The sequence below is a fragment of the Micropterus dolomieu genome, linkage group LG04, assembly GCF_021292245.1.
Source record: "Micropterus dolomieu isolate WLL.071019.BEF.003 ecotype Adirondacks linkage group LG04, ASM2129224v1, whole genome shotgun sequence".
NCBI classification, from domain to species: domain Eukaryota; kingdom Metazoa; phylum Chordata; class Actinopteri; order Centrarchiformes; family Centrarchidae; genus Micropterus; species Micropterus dolomieu.
Genome location: NC_060153.1, coordinates 33,742,370 through 33,764,067, shown reverse-complemented (window position 1 = coordinate 33,764,067; position 21,698 = coordinate 33,742,370). Strand labels below are relative to the sequence as shown.

At 49.6% G+C, this 21,698-nt stretch overlaps 2 protein-coding genes across 2 annotated transcripts in view; one reads left to right on the top strand and one right to left on the bottom strand.

Annotated features, from left to right (window-relative positions):
• The window catches only part of capn8 (calpain 8), an 18,655-nt gene extending 13,914 nt beyond the window's left edge, over positions 1 to 4,741 (bottom strand). The window contains exons 1-3 of the mRNA XM_046047782.1: positions 4,220 to 4,741; positions 1,383 to 1,452; positions 1,190 to 1,308 (exon numbers count right to left, since the gene is read on the bottom strand). Of these exons, the coding sequence (XP_045903738.1) occupies positions 1,190 to 1,308; positions 1,383 to 1,452; positions 4,220 to 4,459 (429 nt within the window). The 5' untranslated portion in view covers positions 4,460 to 4,741. The remainder of the gene's footprint in view (positions 1 to 1,189; positions 1,309 to 1,382; positions 1,453 to 4,219) is intronic.
• A 4,198-nt stretch (positions 4,742 to 8,939) lies between these two features.
• LOC123969453 (calpain-2 catalytic subunit-like) overlaps positions 8,940 to 21,698 on the top strand; it is a 21,721-nt gene continuing 8,962 nt past the window's right edge. The window contains exons 1-8 of the mRNA XM_046046849.1: positions 8,940 to 9,284; positions 11,924 to 11,993; positions 16,066 to 16,184; positions 18,105 to 18,238; positions 20,195 to 20,363; positions 20,792 to 20,875; positions 20,949 to 21,034; positions 21,279 to 21,344. Coding sequence (XP_045902805.1) covers positions 9,048 to 9,284; positions 11,924 to 11,993; positions 16,066 to 16,184; positions 18,105 to 18,238; positions 20,195 to 20,363; positions 20,792 to 20,875; positions 20,949 to 21,034; positions 21,279 to 21,344 — 965 coding nt within the window. The 5' untranslated portion in view covers positions 8,940 to 9,047. The remainder of the gene's footprint in view (positions 9,285 to 11,923; positions 11,994 to 16,065; positions 16,185 to 18,104; positions 18,239 to 20,194; positions 20,364 to 20,791; positions 20,876 to 20,948; positions 21,035 to 21,278; positions 21,345 to 21,698) is intronic.

The following is a 21,698-nucleotide window of genomic DNA, read 5'->3' as shown; positions in this document are numbered from 1 at the left end:
TACCGCCACAGCTACAGGTGTACAAACACACAATGTCACTTCCTGTACAGACTCCGCCCACTGCCCGTACCGCCACAGCTACAGGTGTACAAACACACAATGTCACTTCCTGTACAGACTCCGCCCACTGCCCGTACTGCCACAGCTACAGGTGTACAAACACACGAGGTCACTTCCTGTACAGACTCCGCTCACTGCCCGTACCGCCACAGCTACAGGTGTACAAACACATGATGTCACTTCCTCTGCAGGCCCCGCCCACTGCCCGTACTTCCACAGCTACAGGTACACAAACACACGAGGTCACTTCCTGTGTAGGCTCCGCCCACTGCCCGTACTTCCACAGCTACAGGTACACAAACACACGAGGTCACTTCCTGTGTAGGCTCCGCGCACTGCCCGTACCGCCACAACTACAGGTACACAAACACACGAGGTCACTTCCTGTACAGACTCCGCCCACTGCCCGTACCGACACAGCTACAGGTACACAAACACACGAGGTCACTTCCTCTGCAGGCCCCGCCCACTGCTCGTACCGCCACAGCTACAGGTACACAAACACACGAGGTCACTTCCTGTACAGACTCCGCCCACTGCCCGTACCGCCACAGCTACAGGTACACAAACATATGATGTCACTTCCTCTGCAGGCTCCGCCCACTGCCCTTACCGCCACAGCTTTAGATATTTGTCACCTTGTTAAGTGATAAACGGATTGACCTGATCAGGATGGATCAGACCTGGTCCAGAGGATCAGGATCATGAATACAACCGCAGCTGAAGCTTATGAAATCACTTCCTGTGGGGGCGGGAAAATAGTTTCCATCATGTGTGGTTGTTGAGAACAATAGAGTCCTCAGAGAGCTGCTGATGTTTCCTGCTCAGAGATCAGCTCACAGGAGGAAAAGTGTTATTATAAAGAATCTTTAATAAAATATTTTGGACAAAGTCAAACTGACTCAAAGTATCAGCAGTACAAGTACACAAGTTCTCAGCTTCATGTAGTTTAAGAGGTTTTGTTTTGTATTTTATAGATACTTTCTACCTTGAAAGTGTACTTGAGTACAGCACATACTAAAAAGTAAATGTGCTTTCTTTACAGTAGATAAGGAATAATAATAATAATATGATAATAATAATTAATAGTAATAATAATAATAAGCCCAGCAGTCTGTGTGTCAGAGACCTGGAAGTGGAAGATGCCGGCGTACTGTGAGCTGAAGCTCTGCCCAGGAGGAACCACTCTGTTCAGGATCTCAGGGTCCAGGGTCAGAGAGGCGATGGCAGCGAGCAGCCAGCAGTCACCTGGCAGACACAGGTCACATGATCACACCTGTCCCAGGTCACACAGGTGTGTGTGTGTGTGTGTGTGTTCTCACCCAGCTCCCCCTGACAGATGTCCGTCCTGTTAGCTCCATCAAAGATGAACTGAGGATCAGAACACAGCTCCTGATTGGACAAGACAGCAGGTGATTAATTATGGTCGTCTCGGATGAAGACTCGACCCCTCAGGACTAATTAGTGTCACTAGAATTAAAATTGAATTATAATTGGTCACAAAAATGTAGAATAACTTTGTGGAACTTTTTGATTTAAAACGCTACGATTAGATTTAAAAACACAAACACGAGTACAACTGATAAATAATTGTTTCATGTAATATTTGAGTGATTCTAGTAGATGTATTATCAGCCCCTGACTCTCAACAGTACATATTTTATTATTTACACCATCTGTTTTTAAATGGCTTTTATCTGAATCTTAGATGAATCTGTGGGGACAGAACTGATTATTTATGTTAATATTAAAGTCTTCATATTTACTAAAACAATCACACGTGCAGAGAAAGTCACACCTGATAGCACCTGTCCAGGTGTGACAGCTGATTAATGATTAACAGGCTGAGTCACACTCTTGTTTTATCAACAGGAGGTGGTTTGATTTTATCTTTAATATCTTTAAACTGGTAAAATCTTCTGTTAAATCTGGCAGCCTGCACCGACGCTGCTCAGGCGTACCGGGTGGATGGAAACGCTGCTGTTTGTCCACACGTTAACTCCTCCTAAAACACCAAAACCACCACCTCTGTTCAGATTAAACACAGCAGATATGTTGATCAGTGAGCGGTCCAGGTGCGGTTTGTTATCTTTGGACAGAGCCTATTTCCAGCCTTATGCTAAGCTAAGCTAGCCAAGTCTTTACCCTGCTCTGTATGAACACACACACAGGAGACTGAAACACTGCACAAATGTTCCCAAAGTAAACAGTTTCATGTGTTTAACCAATGTTCTCTGCTTCCTTATTAAACTTTATGAGAACATGTATTTCAGTTTGAGGACAGATTTATATTAACCAGAGTTCAGTTAATTATTAACTCAACGTTAGTTAATAATGTTTTAGATCAAAAGGAGCATTCAGACGGAAGGAAAAGGGAACTTAGAGGTATTTTAAATACAAACTGAAGGAAAGCTTTAGCCCCGAGCTTTAGCACCGAGCTTTAGCACCGAGCTTTAGCCCCGAGCTTTAGCACCGAGCTTTAGCCCCGAGCTTTAGCCCCGAGCTTTAGCCCCGAGCTTTAACCCCGAGCTTTAGCACCGAGCTTTAGCCCCGAGCTTTAGCACCGAGCTTTAGCCTCGAGCTTTAGCACCGAGCTTTAGCACCGAGCTTTAGCACCGAGCTTTAGCACCGAGCTTTAGCCCCGAGCTTTAGCACCGAGCTTTAGCCCCGAGCTTTAGCACCGAGCTTTAGCACCGAGCTTTAGCCTCGAGCTTTAGCCCCGAGCTTTAGCACCGAGCTTTAGCCCCGAGCTTTAGCACCGAGCTTTAGCCTCGAGCTTTAGCCCCGAGATTTAGCACCGAGCTTTAGCCCCGAGCTTTAATCCCGAGCTTTAGCACCGAGCTTTAGCCTCGAGCTTTAGCACCGAGCTTTAGCACCGAGCTTTAGCCCCGAGCTTTAGCACCGAGCTTTAGCCTCGAGCTTTAGCCCCGAGCTTTAGCCCCGAGCTTTAGCACCGAGCTTTAGCCCCGAGCTTTAGCCCCGAGCTTTAGCCCCGAGCTTTAACCCCGAGCTTTAGCACCGAGCTTTAGCCCCGAGCTTTAGCACCGAGCTTTAGCCTCGAGCTTTAGCACCGAGCTTTAGCACCGAGCTTTAGCACCGAGCTTTAGCACCGAGCTTTAGCCCCGAGCTTTAGCACCGAGCTTTAGCCCCGAGCTTTAGCACCGAGCTTTAGCACCGAGCTTTAGCCTCGAGCTTTAGCCCCGAGCTTTAGCACCGAGCTTTAGCCCCGAGCTTTAGCACCGAGCTTTAGCCTCGAGCTTTAGCCCCGAGATTTAGCACCGAGCTTTAGCCCCGAGCTTTAATCCCGAGCTTTAGCACCGAGCTTTAGCCTCGAGCTTTAGCACCGAGCTTTAGCACCGAGCTTTAGCCCCGAGCTTTAGCACCGAGCTTTAGCCTCGAGCTTTAGCCCCGAGCTTTAGCCCCGAGCTTTAGCACCGAGCTTTAGCCCCGAGCTTTAGCCCCGAGCTTTAGCCCCGAGCTTTAACCCCGAGCTTTAGCACCGAGCTTCAGGGCAAACTTTCTTCTTTTTGAACTTTAGAAACGAGAGCATGAAAACTAAAGTGCACGTAATCAAACGCAAACTTTGCGTCTGCAGGGTTTTATAAATACTATTCATGTCTTTCTGAATCGTACTGTTCCTGTTCTTGGTAGCAAACTTTCAGAGGCCTGTGCTGGTCCACGGCCCGGGGGTTGGAAACCTCACAAACCAGCAACCTGAAGCAGGAGGTAACCATGGAGACCGACAGCTGGTCAAACAAACAGCTGCTGTCATGTCTCCATTGTGTCTCAGTGTTAAAACATGTTACCTCTGGTTTATTATTAATGTGGAGAAACAGGCTGCTGTTTCAACCTTCATCATCATGTCAGGAAGCCTCATAAAACCTTTAAAGATCCACTGATCAACATTTTCTTTATTACCACTGAGTTGTGTTATAATGTTGGTCTGTTGAACTTCCTGTCTGTCCTGGAGAGAGCGGTCCCCCCTCTGAGCTTTCTAACACCCGTTAAGGGTTTTCTGGGGAGTTTGTCTGATCTGGATCGAGGCTCTGAGACTATGATGCCCCTGAGGCAGACTGAGATCCTGGACTGTAAATAAAGTTGACCTGCCCCCCCCCCCCACCCCCCCCCCCAAACGAGTCTCATGAAAAGAATCACTCACCGTGGGTCGTTTCCACACCACTCCGGTGGTTTTGGAGGAGTAGCGTCCCAGCTGGTTGTACCCCAGAGAGTCCCAGCCTGCGGGGAAGGCCGGGTCGCAGAACAGCGAGCCGGTCTGCAGACACTCCCTCCGCAGCTGCTCAAAGTCCTGCTTGTTGAAGGGGACGGCGTTGGCCTGGCTGCCGGCGCCATCCTCCTGCCGGGCGTTCATCCGGGCCAGCTCTGCTGCCGTGCTGGTCATCCTTAGTCTGCAGAGAGTCTACTGAGAGTCCGGGAGTCTACTGAAGGTCTACTGAAGGTCTACTGAAGGTCTACTGAAGGTCTGAGAGTCTACTGAAGGTCTACTGAAGGTCTGAGAGTCTACTGAAGGTCTACTGAAGGTCTGAGAGTCTACTGAAGGTCTACTGAAGGTCTACTGAAGGTCTGAGAGTCTACAGAAGGTCTGAGAGCCTGAGAGTCTGCCGAGAGTCTGGCTGAGGTGTGAAGTGTGATCTGTAAGTGAACTGTGTGTGCTGCAGGTGTGTGTGCGTCTCAGCTATAAATGAGGGCAGGTGTAAGGGGGCGGGGCTTCGGTCCAGGTGACGGAGCAGTGTGATATCAGTTGATTCTGAATTATTCAGAGAGCAAACAGTGATAAACACAGTGAGCTGTTCACACTCACCACCAACACCTGAAACACACCTGACCACAGACCGCCTCAGCCGGGTCAAATGATCTACAGCTCCTGCTCCTGCTCCTGCTCCGGGACCACCAGCGTCCGAGAAGGACCTGCATCAAACCTTTCCTTCCACCTGACCTTGAGGTGAAAGGGAGTCAGTCTTAAATGTTAAAAAACTGACTTACAGCAGAAATAAACATGTTGATAGCCTGGAACAGAAACGGTTTGGTCTCTGCAGCAAACTGAAGATTCATATAACTCACCTGTTCAAATAATATTAAAGCAACATTACACATCATTTCATCTTAAAATCACAGCTTCAGAACCGTTTAGATGGAACACTGACTTGTTGAACACGCTGTTCACCACAGCCCTCTGTCCCCCCCTGCTGTCCCTATGAGACTGTCTCAGCCTTCAGACGCTGCTCAGGGTACAGAGCCCTCACACAGTGCTGCTGAAACTCTTCTTATTCCACCTGACTGAGGGTACTGTGGCTACCTGAGGGTCATGTGGACTACCTGAGGGTACTGTGGCTACCTGAGTGTATTGTGGGCTACCTGAGGGTACTGTGGCTACCTGAGGCTACCTGAGTGTACTGTGACTACCTGAGGCTACCTGAGTGTACTGTGGCTACCTGAGTGTACTGTGGGCTACCTGAAGGTACTGTGGCTACCTGAGTGTACTGTGGCTACCTGAGGGTCATGTGGACTACCTGAGGGTACTTCGGCTACCTGAGGGTCATGTGGACTACCTGAGGGTACTGTGGCTACCTGAGTGTATTGTGGGCTACCTGAGGGTACTGTGGCTACCTGAGGCTACCTGAGTGTACTGTGACTACCTGAGGCTACCTGAGTGTACTGTGGCTACCTGAGTGTACTGTGGGCTACCTGAAGGTACTGTGGCTACCTGAGTGTACTGTGGCTACCTGAGGGTCATGTGGACTACCTGAGGGTACTTCGGCTACCTGAGGGTCATGTGGACTACCTGAGGGTACTGTGGCTACCTGAGTGTATTGTGGGCTACCTGAGGGTACTGTGGCTACCTGAGGCTACCTGAGTGTACTGTGACTACCTGAGGCTACCTGAGTGTACTGTGGCTACCTGAGTGTACTGTGGGCTACCTGAAGGTACTGTGGCTACCTGAGTGTACTGTGGCTACCTGAGGGTCATGTGGACTACCTGAGGGTACTTCGGCTACCTGAGGGTCATGTGGACTACCTGAGGGTACTGTGGCTACCTGAGTGTATTGTGGGCTACCTGAGGGTACTGTGGCTACCTGAGGCTACCTGAGTGTACTGTGACTACCTGAGGCTACCTGAGTGTACTGTGGCTACCTGAGTGTACTGTGGGCTACCTGAAGGTACTGTGGCTACCTGAGTGTACTGTGGCTACCTGAGGGTCATGTGGACTACCTGAGGGTACTTCGGCTACCTGAGGGTCATGTGGACTACCTGAGGGTACTGTGGCTACCTGAGTGTATTGTGGGCTACCTGAGGGTACTGTGGCTACCTGAGGCTACCTGAGTGTACTGTGGGCTACCTGAGGGTACTGTGGCTACCTGAGGCTACCTGAGTGTACTGTGGCTACCTGAGGCTACCTGAGGGTACTGTGGCTACCTGAGGCTACCTGAGGGTACTGTGGCTACCTGAGGCTACCTGAGGGTACTGTGGCTACCTGAGTGTACTGTGGGCTACCTGAGTGTACTGTGGGCTACCTGAGTGTACTGTGGCTACCTGAATGTTCTGTGGCTACCTGAGTGTACTGTGGGCTACCTGAAGGTACTGGGGCTACCTGAGGGTCATGTGGGTTACCTGAGTGTACTGTGGGCTACTTGAGTGTACTGTGGCTACCTGAGTGTACTGTGGGCTACCTGAGGGTACTGTGGCTACCTGAGGCTACCTGAGTGTACTGTGGGCTACTTGAGTTTACTGTGGCTACCTGAGTGTACTGTGGGCTACCTGAAGGTACTGTGGCTACCTGAGGGTCATGTGGGCTACCTGAGTGTACTGTGGGCTACTTGAGTGTACTGTGGCTACCTGAGTGTACTGTGGGCTACCTGAGTGTACTGTGGGCTACCTGAAGACACTGTGGCTACCTGAGGGTCATGTGGGCTACCTGAGTGTATTGTGGGCTACCTGAGGGTACTGTGGCTACCTGAGGCTACCTGAGTGTACTGTGGGCTACCTGAGTGTACTGTTGGCTACCTAAGTGTACTGTGGGCTACCTGAGGGTACTGTGGCTACCTGAGGCTACCTGAGTGTACTGTGGCTACCTGAGTGTACTGTGGCTACCTGAGTGTACTTTGGCTACCTGAGTGTACTGTGGGCTACCTGAAGACACTGTGGCTACCTGAGGGTCATGTGGGCTACCTGAGTGTATTGTGGGCTACCTGAGGGTACTGTGGCTACCTGAGGCTACCTGAGTGTACTGTGGGCTACCTGAGTGTACTGTTGGCTACCTAAGTGTACTGTGGGCTACCTGAGGGTACTGTGGCTACCTGAGGCTACCTGAGTGTACTGTGGCTACCTGAGTGTACTGTGGCTACCTGAGTGTACTTTGGCTACCTGAGTGTACTGTGGGCTACCTGAAGACACTGTGGCTACCTGAGGGTCATGTGGGCTACCTGAGTGTATTGTGGGCTACCTGAGGGTACTGTGGCTACCTGAGGCTACCTGAGTGTACTGTGGGCTACCTGAGTGTACTGTTGGCTACCTAAGTGTACTGTGGGCTACCTGAGGGTACTGTGGCTACCTGAGGCTACCTGAGTGTACTGTGGCTACCTGAGTGTACTGTGGCTACCTGAGTGTACTTTGGCTACCTGAGTGTACTGTGGGCTACCTGAAGACACTGTGGCTACCTGAGGGTCATGTGGGCTACCTGAGTGTATTGTGGGCTACCTGAGGGTACTGTGGCTACCTGAGGCTACCTGAGGGTACTGTGGCTACCTGAGGCTACCTGACGGTACTGTGGCTACCTGAGGGTACTGTGGGCTACCTGAGTGTACTGTGGCTACCTGAGTGTACTGTGGCTACCTGAGGGTACTGTGGCTACCTGAATGTACTGTGGCTACCTGAGTGTACTGTGGCTACCTGAGTGTACTGTGGGCTACCTGAGTGTACTGTGGGCTACCTGAGTGTACTGTTGGCTACCTGAGTGTACTGTGGGCTACCTGAGGGTACTGTGGGCTACCTGAGGCTACCTGAGTGTACTGTGGCTACCTGAGGCTACCTGAGGCTACCTGAGTGTACTTTGGCTACCTGAGTGTACTGTGGGCTACCTGAAGGTACTGTGGCTACCTGAGGCTACCTGATGGTATTGTGGGCTACCTGAGTGTACTGTGGGCTACCTGAGTTTACTGTGGCTACCTGAGTGTACTGTGGCTACTTGAGTGTACTGTGGGCTACTTGAGTGTACTGTGGGCTACTTGAGTGTACTGTGGGCTACCTGAGGGTACTGTGGGCTACCTGAGGGTACTGCGGGCTACCTGAGGGTACTGTGGGCTACCTGAGGGTACTGTGGCTACCTGAGGGTACTGTGGGCTACCTGAGGGTACTGTGGGCTACCTGAGGGTACTGTGGGCTACCTGAATGTACTGTGGCTACCCGAGGGTACTGTGGGCTACCTGAGTGTACTGTGGGCTACCTGAGGGTACTGTGGCTACCCGAGGGTACTGTGGGCTACCTGAGGGTACTGTGGCTACCCGAGGGGACTGTGGGCTACCTGAGGGTACTGTGGGCTACCTGAGGGTACTGTGGCTACCCGAGGGTACTGTGGGCTACCTGAGGGTACTGTGGCTACCCGAGGGGACTGTGGGCTTTTCTTAAATTTAATTTTATATTTTATTGTTTATATTTTATTATTTATATTTTATTGTTTATATTTTATTATTTATATGTGACTTTGTGCTTTGGCAACATGTTAGAACTGAAACGCTAATAAAGCCTCTTGAACTGAAATTAAAAGAGCTTTAAAAGAGCTATTAAAGAGGGGAGGTGGGCGGGAGAGCCTGTCAGCAGCAGGAGGGAGATCCGGGCCTGGCTCCTCCTCCCGGTCTGGTTTCTGGGCGGAGGTCTGAGTCTGAAAATCTGCGCTGAGGAAAAGTTTGTTCAGAGGAAGAAGCTCCGGATCAGCTGGTAACTTTTCTCTCTCTGCTCTTCTTCTTCGCCTCCATCATGTCCGGCGTGGCGTCCACTCTGGCCAAGAAGCGGGCCCTGGCCGCGGGGTTCGGCACCAACGCCAACGCGGTTCCGTACCTGAACCAGAACTTCGCGGCTCTGCGGGCGCAGTGCCGCTCCTCCGGGAAACTCTTCTGCGACCCGACCTTCCCCGCCGCGCCCGAAGCTCTGGGCTTCAAAGAGCTGGGCCCGAACTCCTCCAAGGTCCGGGGAGTCACCTGGAAGAGGCCCACGGTAAGAACCCGGGCCTGGCTCTGGATCTGGTTCAGGATGGGTGGGTTAGTTTGGACGAGTGGGTGTGGTTGGGGGGGCGGGGAGGTGGTGGGGGTTTGTTTGTTGGCAAAATACCTGAAGTGACTCAAACTGAGCTGATCCGCCCTGACGGAAAAACACAGAGTCTCCTTATCGCTCAGATACACAGCGTGCAGGTTTACTGTACTGCACGCATGTACTGATATACTATCTGTATGTAGTACACACTGTGTTATATATATACTATTCACAGATACTATCTGTATGTAGTACACACTGTGTTATATATATACTATACACAGATACTATCTGTATGTAGTACACACTGTGTTATATATACTATACACAGATACTATCTGTATGTAGTACACACTGTGTTATATATACTATACACAGATACTATCTGTATGTAGTACACACTGTGTTATATATACTATACACAGATACTATCTGTATCTATACTGTATTATATAGACACAGATACTATGTGTATGTAGTACACACTGTGTTATATATACTAGACACAGATACTATCTGTATCTATACTGTATTATATAAACACAGATACTATGTGTATGTAGTACACACTGTGTTATATATACTAGACACAGATACTATCTGTATCTATACTGTATTATATAAACACAGATACTATCTGTATGTAGTACACTATAATGTGTTTATAGAGATGTTACGTACAGGAGCTCACCGGCCTCTTTAGTTAAATCACATATTATCTATCTTTAGGATCCGTGCTGCTGATTTTAGTAATTATGTGCTATAGTACTACAGTATTTTAGGAATACTAGCAGAATGTGTGTCTGCAGTGAGTCAGCCTGTCACATAGCAGTGAGCTGAGTCACCACACTCATAAACATGGTGAATCCTGCTGAAGTGACGGGAGGAGAAGGGGAACATTAATATAAGTAGATATGAACTGAGTCATATCTCAACGACTGACAGCCTCTGGCTTCCTGCTGCCTGCGTGGTTACCGGACTGTTTATCACTGCAGTATGAAGTACTTGGTTACTACACCGTACACAGTCCTGAGCTGGCCGTCCTCATGCAGATGCGTCACTCTGAGCTTTTCTGAAGCAGGAAGCGGAGAGCAGAGGAAGAGGAGGGAGAGCCGACTGTAAGGCAGCAGATTCTGGGTCAGATGGAATCAATAAATTAATACAACTAGAACAAGGGCGTGTTGAAGGGGTGGGGACGCGCAGGGGCTCAGATCAGGGCTGTGAAGAGACACTTAGCTCGCCAGACATCACCATAGGCGACATTAGGTTGTGTTTTGAAGATATATGTGTATGAGTGGGGGGTCTGAGGGCCTCCCCAGGAAATGTAGATCATTAAACACATTCCCTGCATCCTGCTGAAAGTTTCTGCACCAATTTATTGTGGAAATGTTTTTATTTATGTAAAAGGAAGCAGAATTCAGGAGGCGGGTGATATTTCAACATCTATAAATCTAACAGAATGTAAGTGAGAGCAGCTCCCAGATCTGTTTCTAACAGCGTCCCTGCTGAGGCCTCGTTTCGTCTTCACCTCCTCTTCTGTCAGGTTCACAGGGAGAGAACGGAAAACTTGGCCAAAAGAAACTGTTGTTAAAGTTACTGACTGCTGCTGCATTTTAGAATCAGCAGCTTGTTTTTTTTTAGCTTAAGTTCCTTTTTTTTTGGATGATGCACATTTATTTCTTTTATATTTTAATTGCATTACATGTTTTGTTAATGTGCAAAGAAACCTTTCTATTTTCATTTGGTATTTAACTGCAAGCTGCATTTCAGAACGTTTTTTTAAACAAATGATGCTTTAAAAAGTGTTGGGGACATGTCCCCAGCATCCCCATTGTCCCCAGTGTCCCCAGCATCCCCAGCGTCCCCAGCATCCCCAGCGTCCCCAGCATCCCCAGCGTCCCTAGCATCCCTAGCGTCCCCAGCGTCCCCAGCATCCCCAGCATCCCCAGCGTCCCCAGTGTCCCCAGTGTCCCCAGCGTCCCTAGCGTCCCCAGCTTCCCCAGCGTCCCCAGCGTCCCCAGCGTCCCTAGCGTCCCCAGCGTCCCCAGCGTCCCCAGCGTCCCCAGCATCCCCAGCGTCCCCAGCATCCCCAGCGTCCCTAGCATCCCCAGTGTCCCCAGCGTCCCTAGCATCCCCAGCGTCCCTAGCGTCCCCAGCGTCCCCAGCGTCCCCAGCGTCCCCTGCGTCCCCAGCGTCCCCAGCGTAAATGACACCTATGAACTATAAACTGTAAATATGTCCAGTGCCTCTGTACATGGGGAGGGGAGGGGTGAGATGTAGAAACTGTATGATGTCTCTGATTGATAAGTGTTGAAACTAATATCTGGGTATGTAACTAAGTAGTTTAGGAGTGGAGACCGTCAGAAACAGGTATCTTCTAATAATAATGTACAACTGAACTTCAGAGATGTTCAGAAACTCTGAAACCTGCAGGAAGTTTCAGAGATTATCTGGCAGTTTGGTCGACTTGAGGATTTAAAGTTCTGAGAGAGAGACACAAAGAGACAGAAGACACCACAACAGTCCAGTTTCTCTCTTTCCTGGTTAGAAACCGAACAAATGTCTGAGAGTCTCCTGTTTAAATTTGATCTCTCGTCCATCAGGAACTGGTCTCTAACCCCGAGTTCATCATGGGCGGAGCCACCAGGACCGACATCTGCCAGGGATCTCTGGGTGAGTTTTCCTGACTGTCCCTGAACGCACCACAGTCCGCGCACGTTAACATTCAGCGCGTGTTCAGACAGGTAGACAGGTGAGGCGGGCCGTCAGGTGAGAGGTGTGTCTGAACGTGCCAGAGGTCAGCGGCCGTTACTGCGAGACGAGTTAAACCAGCTCAGTTCAGACATGATGCAGAGGAAGCAGCTGGAAATGTGACTTGTGCGCACAGTGAAGTGTAAATATAATAACACTGGTGAAGCCCGAGTGAGCTGCAGCCTGATGGTTAGCAGCTGGAATGCCAGCTAACGGGTCGGTGGCCTCACTCTGTCAGGTGACTCCAGGCGTAGTGTAAATCTTCTCTGAAGTCCTCGAGAAGGACATTATTCAACAGAGAGTTCAGTACAAACGCAGTTGTCCAACAAACAAAATAAATCTAATGTCCTAGCGACAAACAAAAGACAAGAATCCAAACTGACGGCTGTGAAACGAAACTCCTTTAATCCACAAAGAAGAACAAAAGGCAGCGTGAGAGCTGAAACGGGAGCAGCGCACGCTAAGACGAAAGACAATCGACCAGAAGACGAGGGCGGACACGTTAACTTAAATACAGGAGAGGATAGGTGAACACAGGTGAGACAGGACAGGTGCAAACAGGACAACCAAGGACAACACAAAGACAAGAAGTACAAGTTCAGACTCACCAGGAAGGATCATTTCAAAATAAAACACAACTCAGCCAAAGCCCAACACACCGTGACGTCCCCCGCTGAAGCCTCCAGCTGGGCATTTTGGCCGTCGCCATCTTGGTTTTTTGGGAACCAAACATATTTGGAAAGAGGGCGGAGCTAGCTAGCTTGGTTAGCAAGGTGCATCTGTAATTCACGTTAGCTGTGATATTAGCTAGGATGCTAATGCTGGCTAGTGACAAACAAACACACAAAACCTACTTCCTAAAAAATGAGCAGCCGACTCCTAATGAGCTTTTTCAACGGCGCTGGTTAAATGATTGACAGGTCGCCATGGTAGCGACTTGTCAATGCTTCCTGGTCTCTGTTCCTCTAAATGGGACCATAATTTACTAAATGAACATCATGCTGTGTTGAAGAAGACTTGAAACTAGCGACTGAGCTCCAGTTCATAACAGAAGAAACTCGCTGCTCTTCTCGTGTAGAGCAGCTCTGATCTTCATCCACCAGCAGCAGCACGGGGCCACAAACTGCCTTTGACGGGTGGAAACCTGGAGCAGAAGGACACACGGGGGGAAAGTTAGAGTAATGATGGTGGCAATAATACAGATATCAATGAAAATGAATAATACTACTAATAATGATTGGACAGTAATGATCATATTGATAATAATAGCAGCAGGTGTTGAGCAGGAACACGGGGGCAGCAGGAAGCCAACAACCACAGATCCAGACTCCACCGCTCCGGAGCCAGAAACACCTGCAGCTGGTGTTTTAAGGCGAGTTCACCCCGACAAACCGGAGAAAACGTACCTCAAAGCTGGTTGGACAGGGTTTAAAGGAAACACGTCGTTCAACCTGTAAACCGTAGACAGCTGGTACAGAACGGTTTGTCTGTACACACCCAGCGCCGTGGGCCCCGGGGCTCCTGACAAACACTTAAACCTTTATTTACAGACTCAGAGAGTTTTCCTGAGGGAGAAGGACGAGGAGACGCCGTTTAAATAAACCATATCTCCATATTAATGTAAAAATCGTGTCAGACACAAGAAGGCAGAGAGCTTAATGTGAACCAGCTGAGAACCTGGATCAGCTGTAATTAGAGGGCGCTGCCACGCTGAGATCTGATTGGCTGAGCAGGAAGCAGCAGGGCAGGAAGCGGCCTGCCAGCTATTGTTAGAGGGCGAGAGACTCGAAAACCACGGAGAGAGAGAGAGAGAGAGAGATGAGCTGTCGACCAATGAGGACACACCCTGCCTCTCACACAGGCTGTGAGTCATCAGCATGTCGTGCCTTCATCAAACCGCAGACCTCAGATCAGTCTGTTGTGAAACTGAAGAGGTTTCCTCTGCTGCTGCGTGATGAGTCTCCAGGCTGCTGCCTCTTCATCAAAAACAGAAACCACATTAGAAACTGAAATGTTCGAACCACTCAGCAGGGCGTGGTGTTTGCTTCGTTTTATTACCAGAGGGAGAAAAGAGGTTTCCTCGCGTCGGCCGTCTCTCTGAGCACCGAGCGTCTGAACGAGAAACCCGACAATGTTCAATCTCAAACGTGTTGAGTTGTTGTGAAGAAGAAACGCTGAGCCTGTCTGTAATAATGTTAGATTAAAGTTTTCAGGTGAGGAGCGCAGCAAAGGGAAGGAATACTCTGGAAATATCAGTGAAGACATGAAGAGGTTTTAAAGAGTCCTAAAGACATGGTGAGCAGGGCCGCTGCTTCCTCGCCATCATGTTTGGTAGAACATCTGGTAGACCTCTGACCTTAGGACACGTTCTGACTCACCTGTCTGCAGCTGGATGTTTGGGTTCGTGTGTGCAGACTCATGATGAAACCGTGATGTCGTTGACCCCTGACCTTCCAGCCCTCAGGCTCCACCTCCTGAACATGACAAATATTCATTCTCTGATTAATATCTGTTGCCGTTTGGGTTTATACGCTTCCTGAACTACTCAACGACGCATCGCTGACGTTAGACGGATATCTAGCGTGCTAAATATCTGGAGCTTTCGGCCGACTCCGCGTCCAGCCAATCAGAGCAGGCCGCTACTTTTTCTCCCTGAGCCCGCCTGTGCTGAACCACCCAGATTCTGTCCTCATAATTTTTCCCCACTTTAACAACTGCGTCACTTCTCTCGTGTGTTTCATGACAAAACCTGGTTTCAGACCAGACCGCGTCGTCGTCAGCTCGAGGTGTGAACGCCACAACAAGTCTGAACTCCTGCGCAGGAGATCCCGGCTCGGATGGGGTCGATGAGGGCGACGCACACGGGTACATGTTGGAAATTGCAGACAACACGGCGAGGTAGCCCCGCTGCAACATTTGCAATGACCGTTGGGTTAACCCCTCATCTGCAGAAAGGCTGCGCTCTTCGTCCTGAAAATCAATGTTCTCCGCCTCTCTAGGAGTCGCGGTCGGGCTGGGGTCGGTCTCCAGCGAGCGCTCAGACTCGGTGCTTTTACTTTTAGTCCGTGTGTCGCCGCGTGGTTCACAAGGTCCATCAGGTTCGACAGAATGTTGTTTTACAATTAGTTGCACGTTCCAGTGTCAAAATCCTTTCTTGTAAAATACAGCGTCACTTTTCGAACGTTTCAGGCGTTTCAGCTCGCTGACGGTAGGCTAGCTGGTGACCTCATCACAGCGAGGCGAATACGGTAACTAGCGACCGCATGCGGCAAACATGATGAGTTAGGGAGCCAAGTGCGTTCTAATTCGGTCTAGTAGATAGTGGTCATATAGGAACCGGTTCCATACTGGCTCCGGGTTTCAGTACCCAACCCTAAGAGGACAGACTCTGTACGTGACCCCGTGGTAGCAGCACGTAGCTGCGGTACCGGAGGCTGCAGTTTCAGGACGGCACTCCTGGGACCGGAACTGCATTTGTAGGGTCCTAGTTGTCCATGACACTGCAAGCTAGCTCGCAAGCTAACTTTGTTCCTCCTAAAGGCGTTGACAGCCTCCCCAAAGAATATTTCATAGCTGCAGTTTCAGGACCCATGCGATCCTGGGACCGAAGTCCTAGGACCAGGTTAATCCTGTGTGCTAGCAGCTGTAGGGTTAAGCGGTCGACACGCATATAATCTATAACTTCGGTTTAGGCACACGCATGTGGGTCATTGGCTTCGGGTGGCTGTCAGCCAGCTAGCTGGCAGTATCACAACCACGACCCGACCTGTAACCATCACAGGGGGTGTGCCTAAACCTAAGTTATTGACTGGCCGACGTGCTGGCAGACCGGCTCCCACGTGTTGCTCTGCGTGACCATCAGCAATTCACTAGATGGCGCTGTTGGTCCCAGGATTCTGAGGGTTTAGTGTTTTCCCACGGTCACTCTGTAAGAAGACGTCCTGTAGGGGGCGGTCCTGAGTCCGTGTTGCTGAGTGTCTTCCTGTCTGTGCAGGTGACTGCTGGCTGTTGGCCGCCATCGCCTCGCTGACCCTGAATGAGTATGTGATGGCCCGAGTCGTTCCCAGCGACCAGGGCTTCGGTGACGACTACGCCGGCATCTTTCACTTCCAGGTAACACGAGCGGGTCAAAGTGCCGCCAGTCTGTAAGAACGTCTTAAAGGTCTTAAAGGTGAAAAGCAGCCAGCCACGAGCTTCAGAAGGCAGCGGCACGCACGTGCTGACCGCAAAACTCCACAAACACAAAGTACATAAACCATTATTAAGAAATACCACACTCAACAAACAAGTAGTGAACGTACGGAGGAGCGGGCTGGAGGCGTCCACGCCGCGCTCTGAAAGAGCTCAGAAAAAAGCTAAAAAACAAGCGTTCTCATTTAGCTTCACGCTTTCATCCAGTCGAAGTTAGAGAAGTAAATGATGGAAAGTGGCTTCAGCTTCACAGATGGAAAGATTCTCTCATCATAAGTTCAATATATTTTTAATATCATTAAAGCGTGAGTACTGATACTCTCATGCTACACAGTAATATGTGGTAGTACAACAGGGCATGATTATTTACACATTACTGGTTGATTTAGGAAACATTGTGCGTTTCCTGAACTCTGCTTCGTGTTTTTAAAAATGCTTCATGGAGGATCTGAAATAGGAACTAGAGATCGAATATTATTAACTTTGAACAGCATCTGAGAGACGTGAGCGTAAATAAAATATAAGTTATGTAACATATTCATGCAGAACGTTTACTTGTAGTTTTACAGTGTGGTATCAGTACTTTTACTGAAGTAAAGGGTCTGAAAAACTGCAGTACTTAACATTTTGGGGGACCTGAAACCTGCTGCTGGAGCCTCCAGAGTACCTGAGTACTTCCTGCCTGTATATCGGAGTACTTCCTGCCTGTGTACCTGAGTACTTCCTGCCTGTATATCTGAGTACTTCCTGCCTGTGTATTTGAGTACTTCCTGCCTGTGTACCTGAGTACTTCCTGGCTGTATATCTGAGTACTTCCAGCCTGTGTATCTGAGTACTTCCAGCCTGTGTACCTGAGTACTTCCTGCCTGTGTATCTGAGTACTTCCTGCCTGTATATCTGAGTACTTCCTGCCTGTGTATCTGAGTACTTCCTGGCTGTGTACCTGAGTACTTCCTGGCTGTGTACCTGAGTACTTCCTGGCTGTATATCTGAGTACTTCCTGCCTGTGTATCTGAGTACTTCCTGCCTGTGTACCTGAGTACTTCCTGGCTGTATATCTGAGTACTTCCAGCCTGTGTATCTGAGTACTTCCAGCCTGTGTACCTGAGTACTTCCTGCCTGTGTATCTGAGTACTTCCTGCCTGTATATCTGAGTACTTCCTGCCTGTGTATCTGAGTACTTCCTGGCTGTGTACCTGAGTACTTCCTGGCTGTGTACCTGAGTACTTCCTGGCTGTATATCTGAGTACTTCCTGCCTGTGTATCTGAGTACTTCCTGCCTGTGTACCTGAGTACTTCCTGGCTGTATATCTGAGTACTTCCAGCCTGTGTATCTGAGTACTTCCAGCCTGTGTACCTGAGTACTTCCTGCCTGTGTATCTGAGTACTTCCTGCCTGTATATCTGAGTACTTCCTGCCTGTGTATCTGAGTACTTCCTGGCTGTGTACCTGAGTACTTCCTGGCTGTGTACCTGAGTACTTCCTGGCTGTATATCTGAGTACTTCCTGCCTGTGTATCTGAGTACTTCCTGCCTGTGTACCTGAGTACTTCCTGGCTGTATATCTGAGTACTTCCAGCCTGTGTATCTGAGTACTTCCAGCCTGTGTACCTGAGTACTTCCTGCCTGTGTATCTGAGTACTTCCTGCCTGTATATCTGAGTACTTCCTGCCTGTGTATCTGAGTACTTCCTGGCTGTGTACCTGAGTACTTCCTGGCTGTATACCTGAGTACTTCCAGCCTGTATATCTGAGTACTTCCAGCCTGTATATCTGAGTACTTCCAGCCTGTGTACCTGAGTACTTCCTGGCTGTGTACCTGAGTACTTCCTGTCTGTGTGCAGTTCTGGCAGTTCGGCGAGTGGGTGGACGTGGTGATCGACGACCGTCTGCCGGTGAGCGATGGGAAGCTGATGTTCGTGCACTCGGCGGAGGGCCGGGAGTTCTGGAGCGCCCTGCTGGAGAAGGCCTACGCCAAGTAAGAATCCAGCCTGGCGGCCTTTGGTTCACAAAGACAGCTGGAGGGGCGGGAGGGGCGGGAGGGGCGGGGACAGGCTGCAGGGCTGCAGGGCGTCCAACAGTAATAACAGCACAGAGATGCTATCTGAGACACGGCGGCGGCACTGACTCACTCTGCAGTTAGGTTCTAATTTGACTCTCCTTTGTTTGCTCTTCAAATCCGTTTCCTGAACCTGTCGGCCTCCCCAAACCTGTCGGATCAGCCGACTGCTCCTTCAGTCAGCCTTTAATCGTCGCTCGGCAGCACAGAGTGATGAGCTAAAGGTTGATTCGGCTTTGAAACTGGAGCAGTTTGCAGCCGCAGGCCAGAACTCAGTTAGCACATTAGCATTTAGCTAATCTCAGCAGAGCCGAGACAAAAGGAAAGAGGACTTTAATGTCCTGAGGCCTTCGGAGCTGAGTCCTCTTCTGCATCGGTAATCTGGTGGAAGTGTTCTTATTTGTGGAAAGAGCTGCTCTCAGATCAGTTTCTCCTGAGTCCTGGTCCAGCCTCCCCTCCTCTCTGTGTCTCTGTGACCTCTTTACTGTGACTGTGGCTCCTTTTCTTCACCTCCACGACAAATGAATTGACTTTAGTTCAGCGATGAACTCCTGGACTTTAACAGCTCCTGTGTTTCAGCAGAGCAGAAATGAGATCTCGTCTCATTATAATCTCTGACATCTCTTATTTAATTTTTCAAATCTTCAAAATCAGGATATTCAGCAGGGAAACAACTTCTGTCCAGCAGCTGATTCTACAGATAAATCACCAGCGAGGTCAATCAAAGAGAATCTGAACGAAGACGAAAGAAAGAAAGAAATGAATAAGTTGTAAATCTCACACAGCTTTTTGTTTTAACGCGCAGATACTGCGAGAATATAACACCTAGTACTCTGAACGTAACACGGAGTACTCTGAACGTAACACATAGTACTCTGAACGTAACACGGAGTACTCTGAACGTAACGCATAGTACTCTGAACGTAACGCATAGTACTCTGAACGTAACGCATAGTACTCTGAACGTAACACATAGTACTCTGAACGTAACACATAGTACTCTGAACGTAACACGGAGTACTCTGAACTCTGAACGTAACGCATAGTACTCTGAACGTAACACGGAGTACTCTGAACGTAACACGGAGTACTCTGAACTCTGAACGTAACACATATTACTCTGAACGTAACACATAGTACTCTGAACACTGAACGTAACGCATAGTACTCTGAACGTATGATAACACATAGTACTCTGAACGTATTATAACACATAGTACTCTGAACGTATTATAACACATAGTACTCTGAACGTATTATAACACATAGTACTCTGAACGTAACACATAGTACTCTGAACGTATTATAACACATAGTACTCTGAACGTATTATAACACATAGTACTCTGAACGTAACACATAGTACTCTGAACGTATTATAACACATAGTACTCTGAACGTATTATAACACATAGTACTCTGAACGTATTATAACACATAGTACTCTGAACGTATTATAACACATAGTACTCTGAACGTATTATAACACATAGTACTCTGAACGTAACACATAGTACTCTGAACGTAACACATAGTACTCTGAACGTATTATAACACATAGTACTCTGAACGTATTATAACACATAGTACTCGGGTGGGGATGGCGCAGTGGATAAGACTCATGCCTTTGGTGTGAGAGACCCAGGTTCAATCCACCAGTGTGTCCCTGAGAACGACCCTTAACCCCTCGTTGCTCCAGCTCTGGATAAAAGCTGAATGAATGAATGTGACATCAGTTTTCGTCGCTGAGGTGGAATATGGACGATAGATTGTGAGACTTTGCTCCAGCTCTCACAGAAAGTGCAGCTGACCTCCTTCGGCTTCTGCAGGTGGTACTCCGTCTCTTTGTTGGTTTAAAAACTGCCTTTTCTCCAGAGTGAACGGCTGCTATGAAGCTCTGTCTGGCGGCTCCACCACAGAGGGCTTTGAGGATTTCACCGGAGGCATCGCTGAGAACTACGACCTCCAGCGCCCCCCCGCCAACCTGTTCCAGATCATCAAGAAGGCCCTGGAGGCCGGCGCCCTGATGGGCTGCTCCATCGACGTGAGTCTGAGACCTCAAACTCTAATTGTGGAATCGTGTAGAGACGTTTGTTTGTTGATCTGAGATGTTTTAAACCTGATGTTGGAACACAGACCAGCTAAAAGTCCAGTTTCCTGCTCCGATCACAGATCACTTCCTGCCAGAGGCCGACAGCTCAAAGATTTTTACTGACCTCTGTTAGAGAGTGAGGCCTCGTGAGACCTGGAGTCGTGGTGTTGTTGTTTTCACTGAGTTTTATCTGAGTTGTATCTGCTGAGCTGTCTGCTTTGGAACAGAGATTTCTGGGTAAATAAAGGTAAACACGGGAAGCTGACGTGGACGCTGTGGTGGAGGAGTGAACGCTCCTGACCCGTGAACAGAGTTCATCACAGCGACACCGGCTGGATAGAAACAGGTTTCTGATGATCCCTGTTGTTGTTTTGGTGCAGATCACTAGTGCCGCAGACTCGGAGGCCATCACCCGTCAGAAGCTGGTGAAAGGCCACGCCTACTCTCTGACCGGCGCCGTGGAGGTAACGTCACGTCCTTCAGACGGAGCGAGAGGAGACGATACGAACCGGACTGAAATGTTGTTGTGGTTTCCAGGTGAACTACCGGGGCCGGCAGGAGAAGCTGGTGAGGATGAGGAACCCCTGGGGTCAGGTGGAGTGGACCGGAGCCTGGAGCGACGGGTGGGTAACCAGCCAACCAGCCGCAGCGCTCAGACGACATAAACACGCTCAGGGAGACAATTCCAAGCTTGTTTATTAGTGTCGAAACGCCGTGTGGACTAACTGTAGGCCCGCGTTAAAGTACAGTAACCTAGAGAATCAAATACAACAGCACACTTATTTATACACGTACAAGTATTCAGAGCCAAACCGGGCCCCCTTCTCTGGTCCGGTTCCTGTTCTCATTCTCATTCTGGTCCTGCAGGTCGTCTGAGTGGAGCCAGGTGCAGGGAGACTGTCCACATGCCAACGCAGAGGACGGAGAGTTCTGGTAGGTCGCGGTGGTGAACGGTGGTGAGGGGAGGTGAGGGGTGGTGAGGGGAGGTGAGCGGTGGTGAACGGTGGTGAGGAGAGGTGAGCGGTGGTGAACGGTGGTGAGCGGTAGTGAGCGGTGGTGAGGGGAGGTGAGCGGTAGTGAGCGGTGGTGAGGGGAGGTGAGCGGTGGTGAACGGTGGTGAGGAGAGGTGAGCGGTAGTGAGCGGTGGTGAGGGGAGGTGAGCGGTGGTGAGGAGAGGTGAGCGGTGGTGAGGGGAGGTGAGCGGTGGTGAGGGGAGGTGAGGGGAGGTGAGCGGTGGTGAGGAGAGGTGAGCGGTAGTGAGCGGTGGTGAGGGGAGGTGAGGGGAGG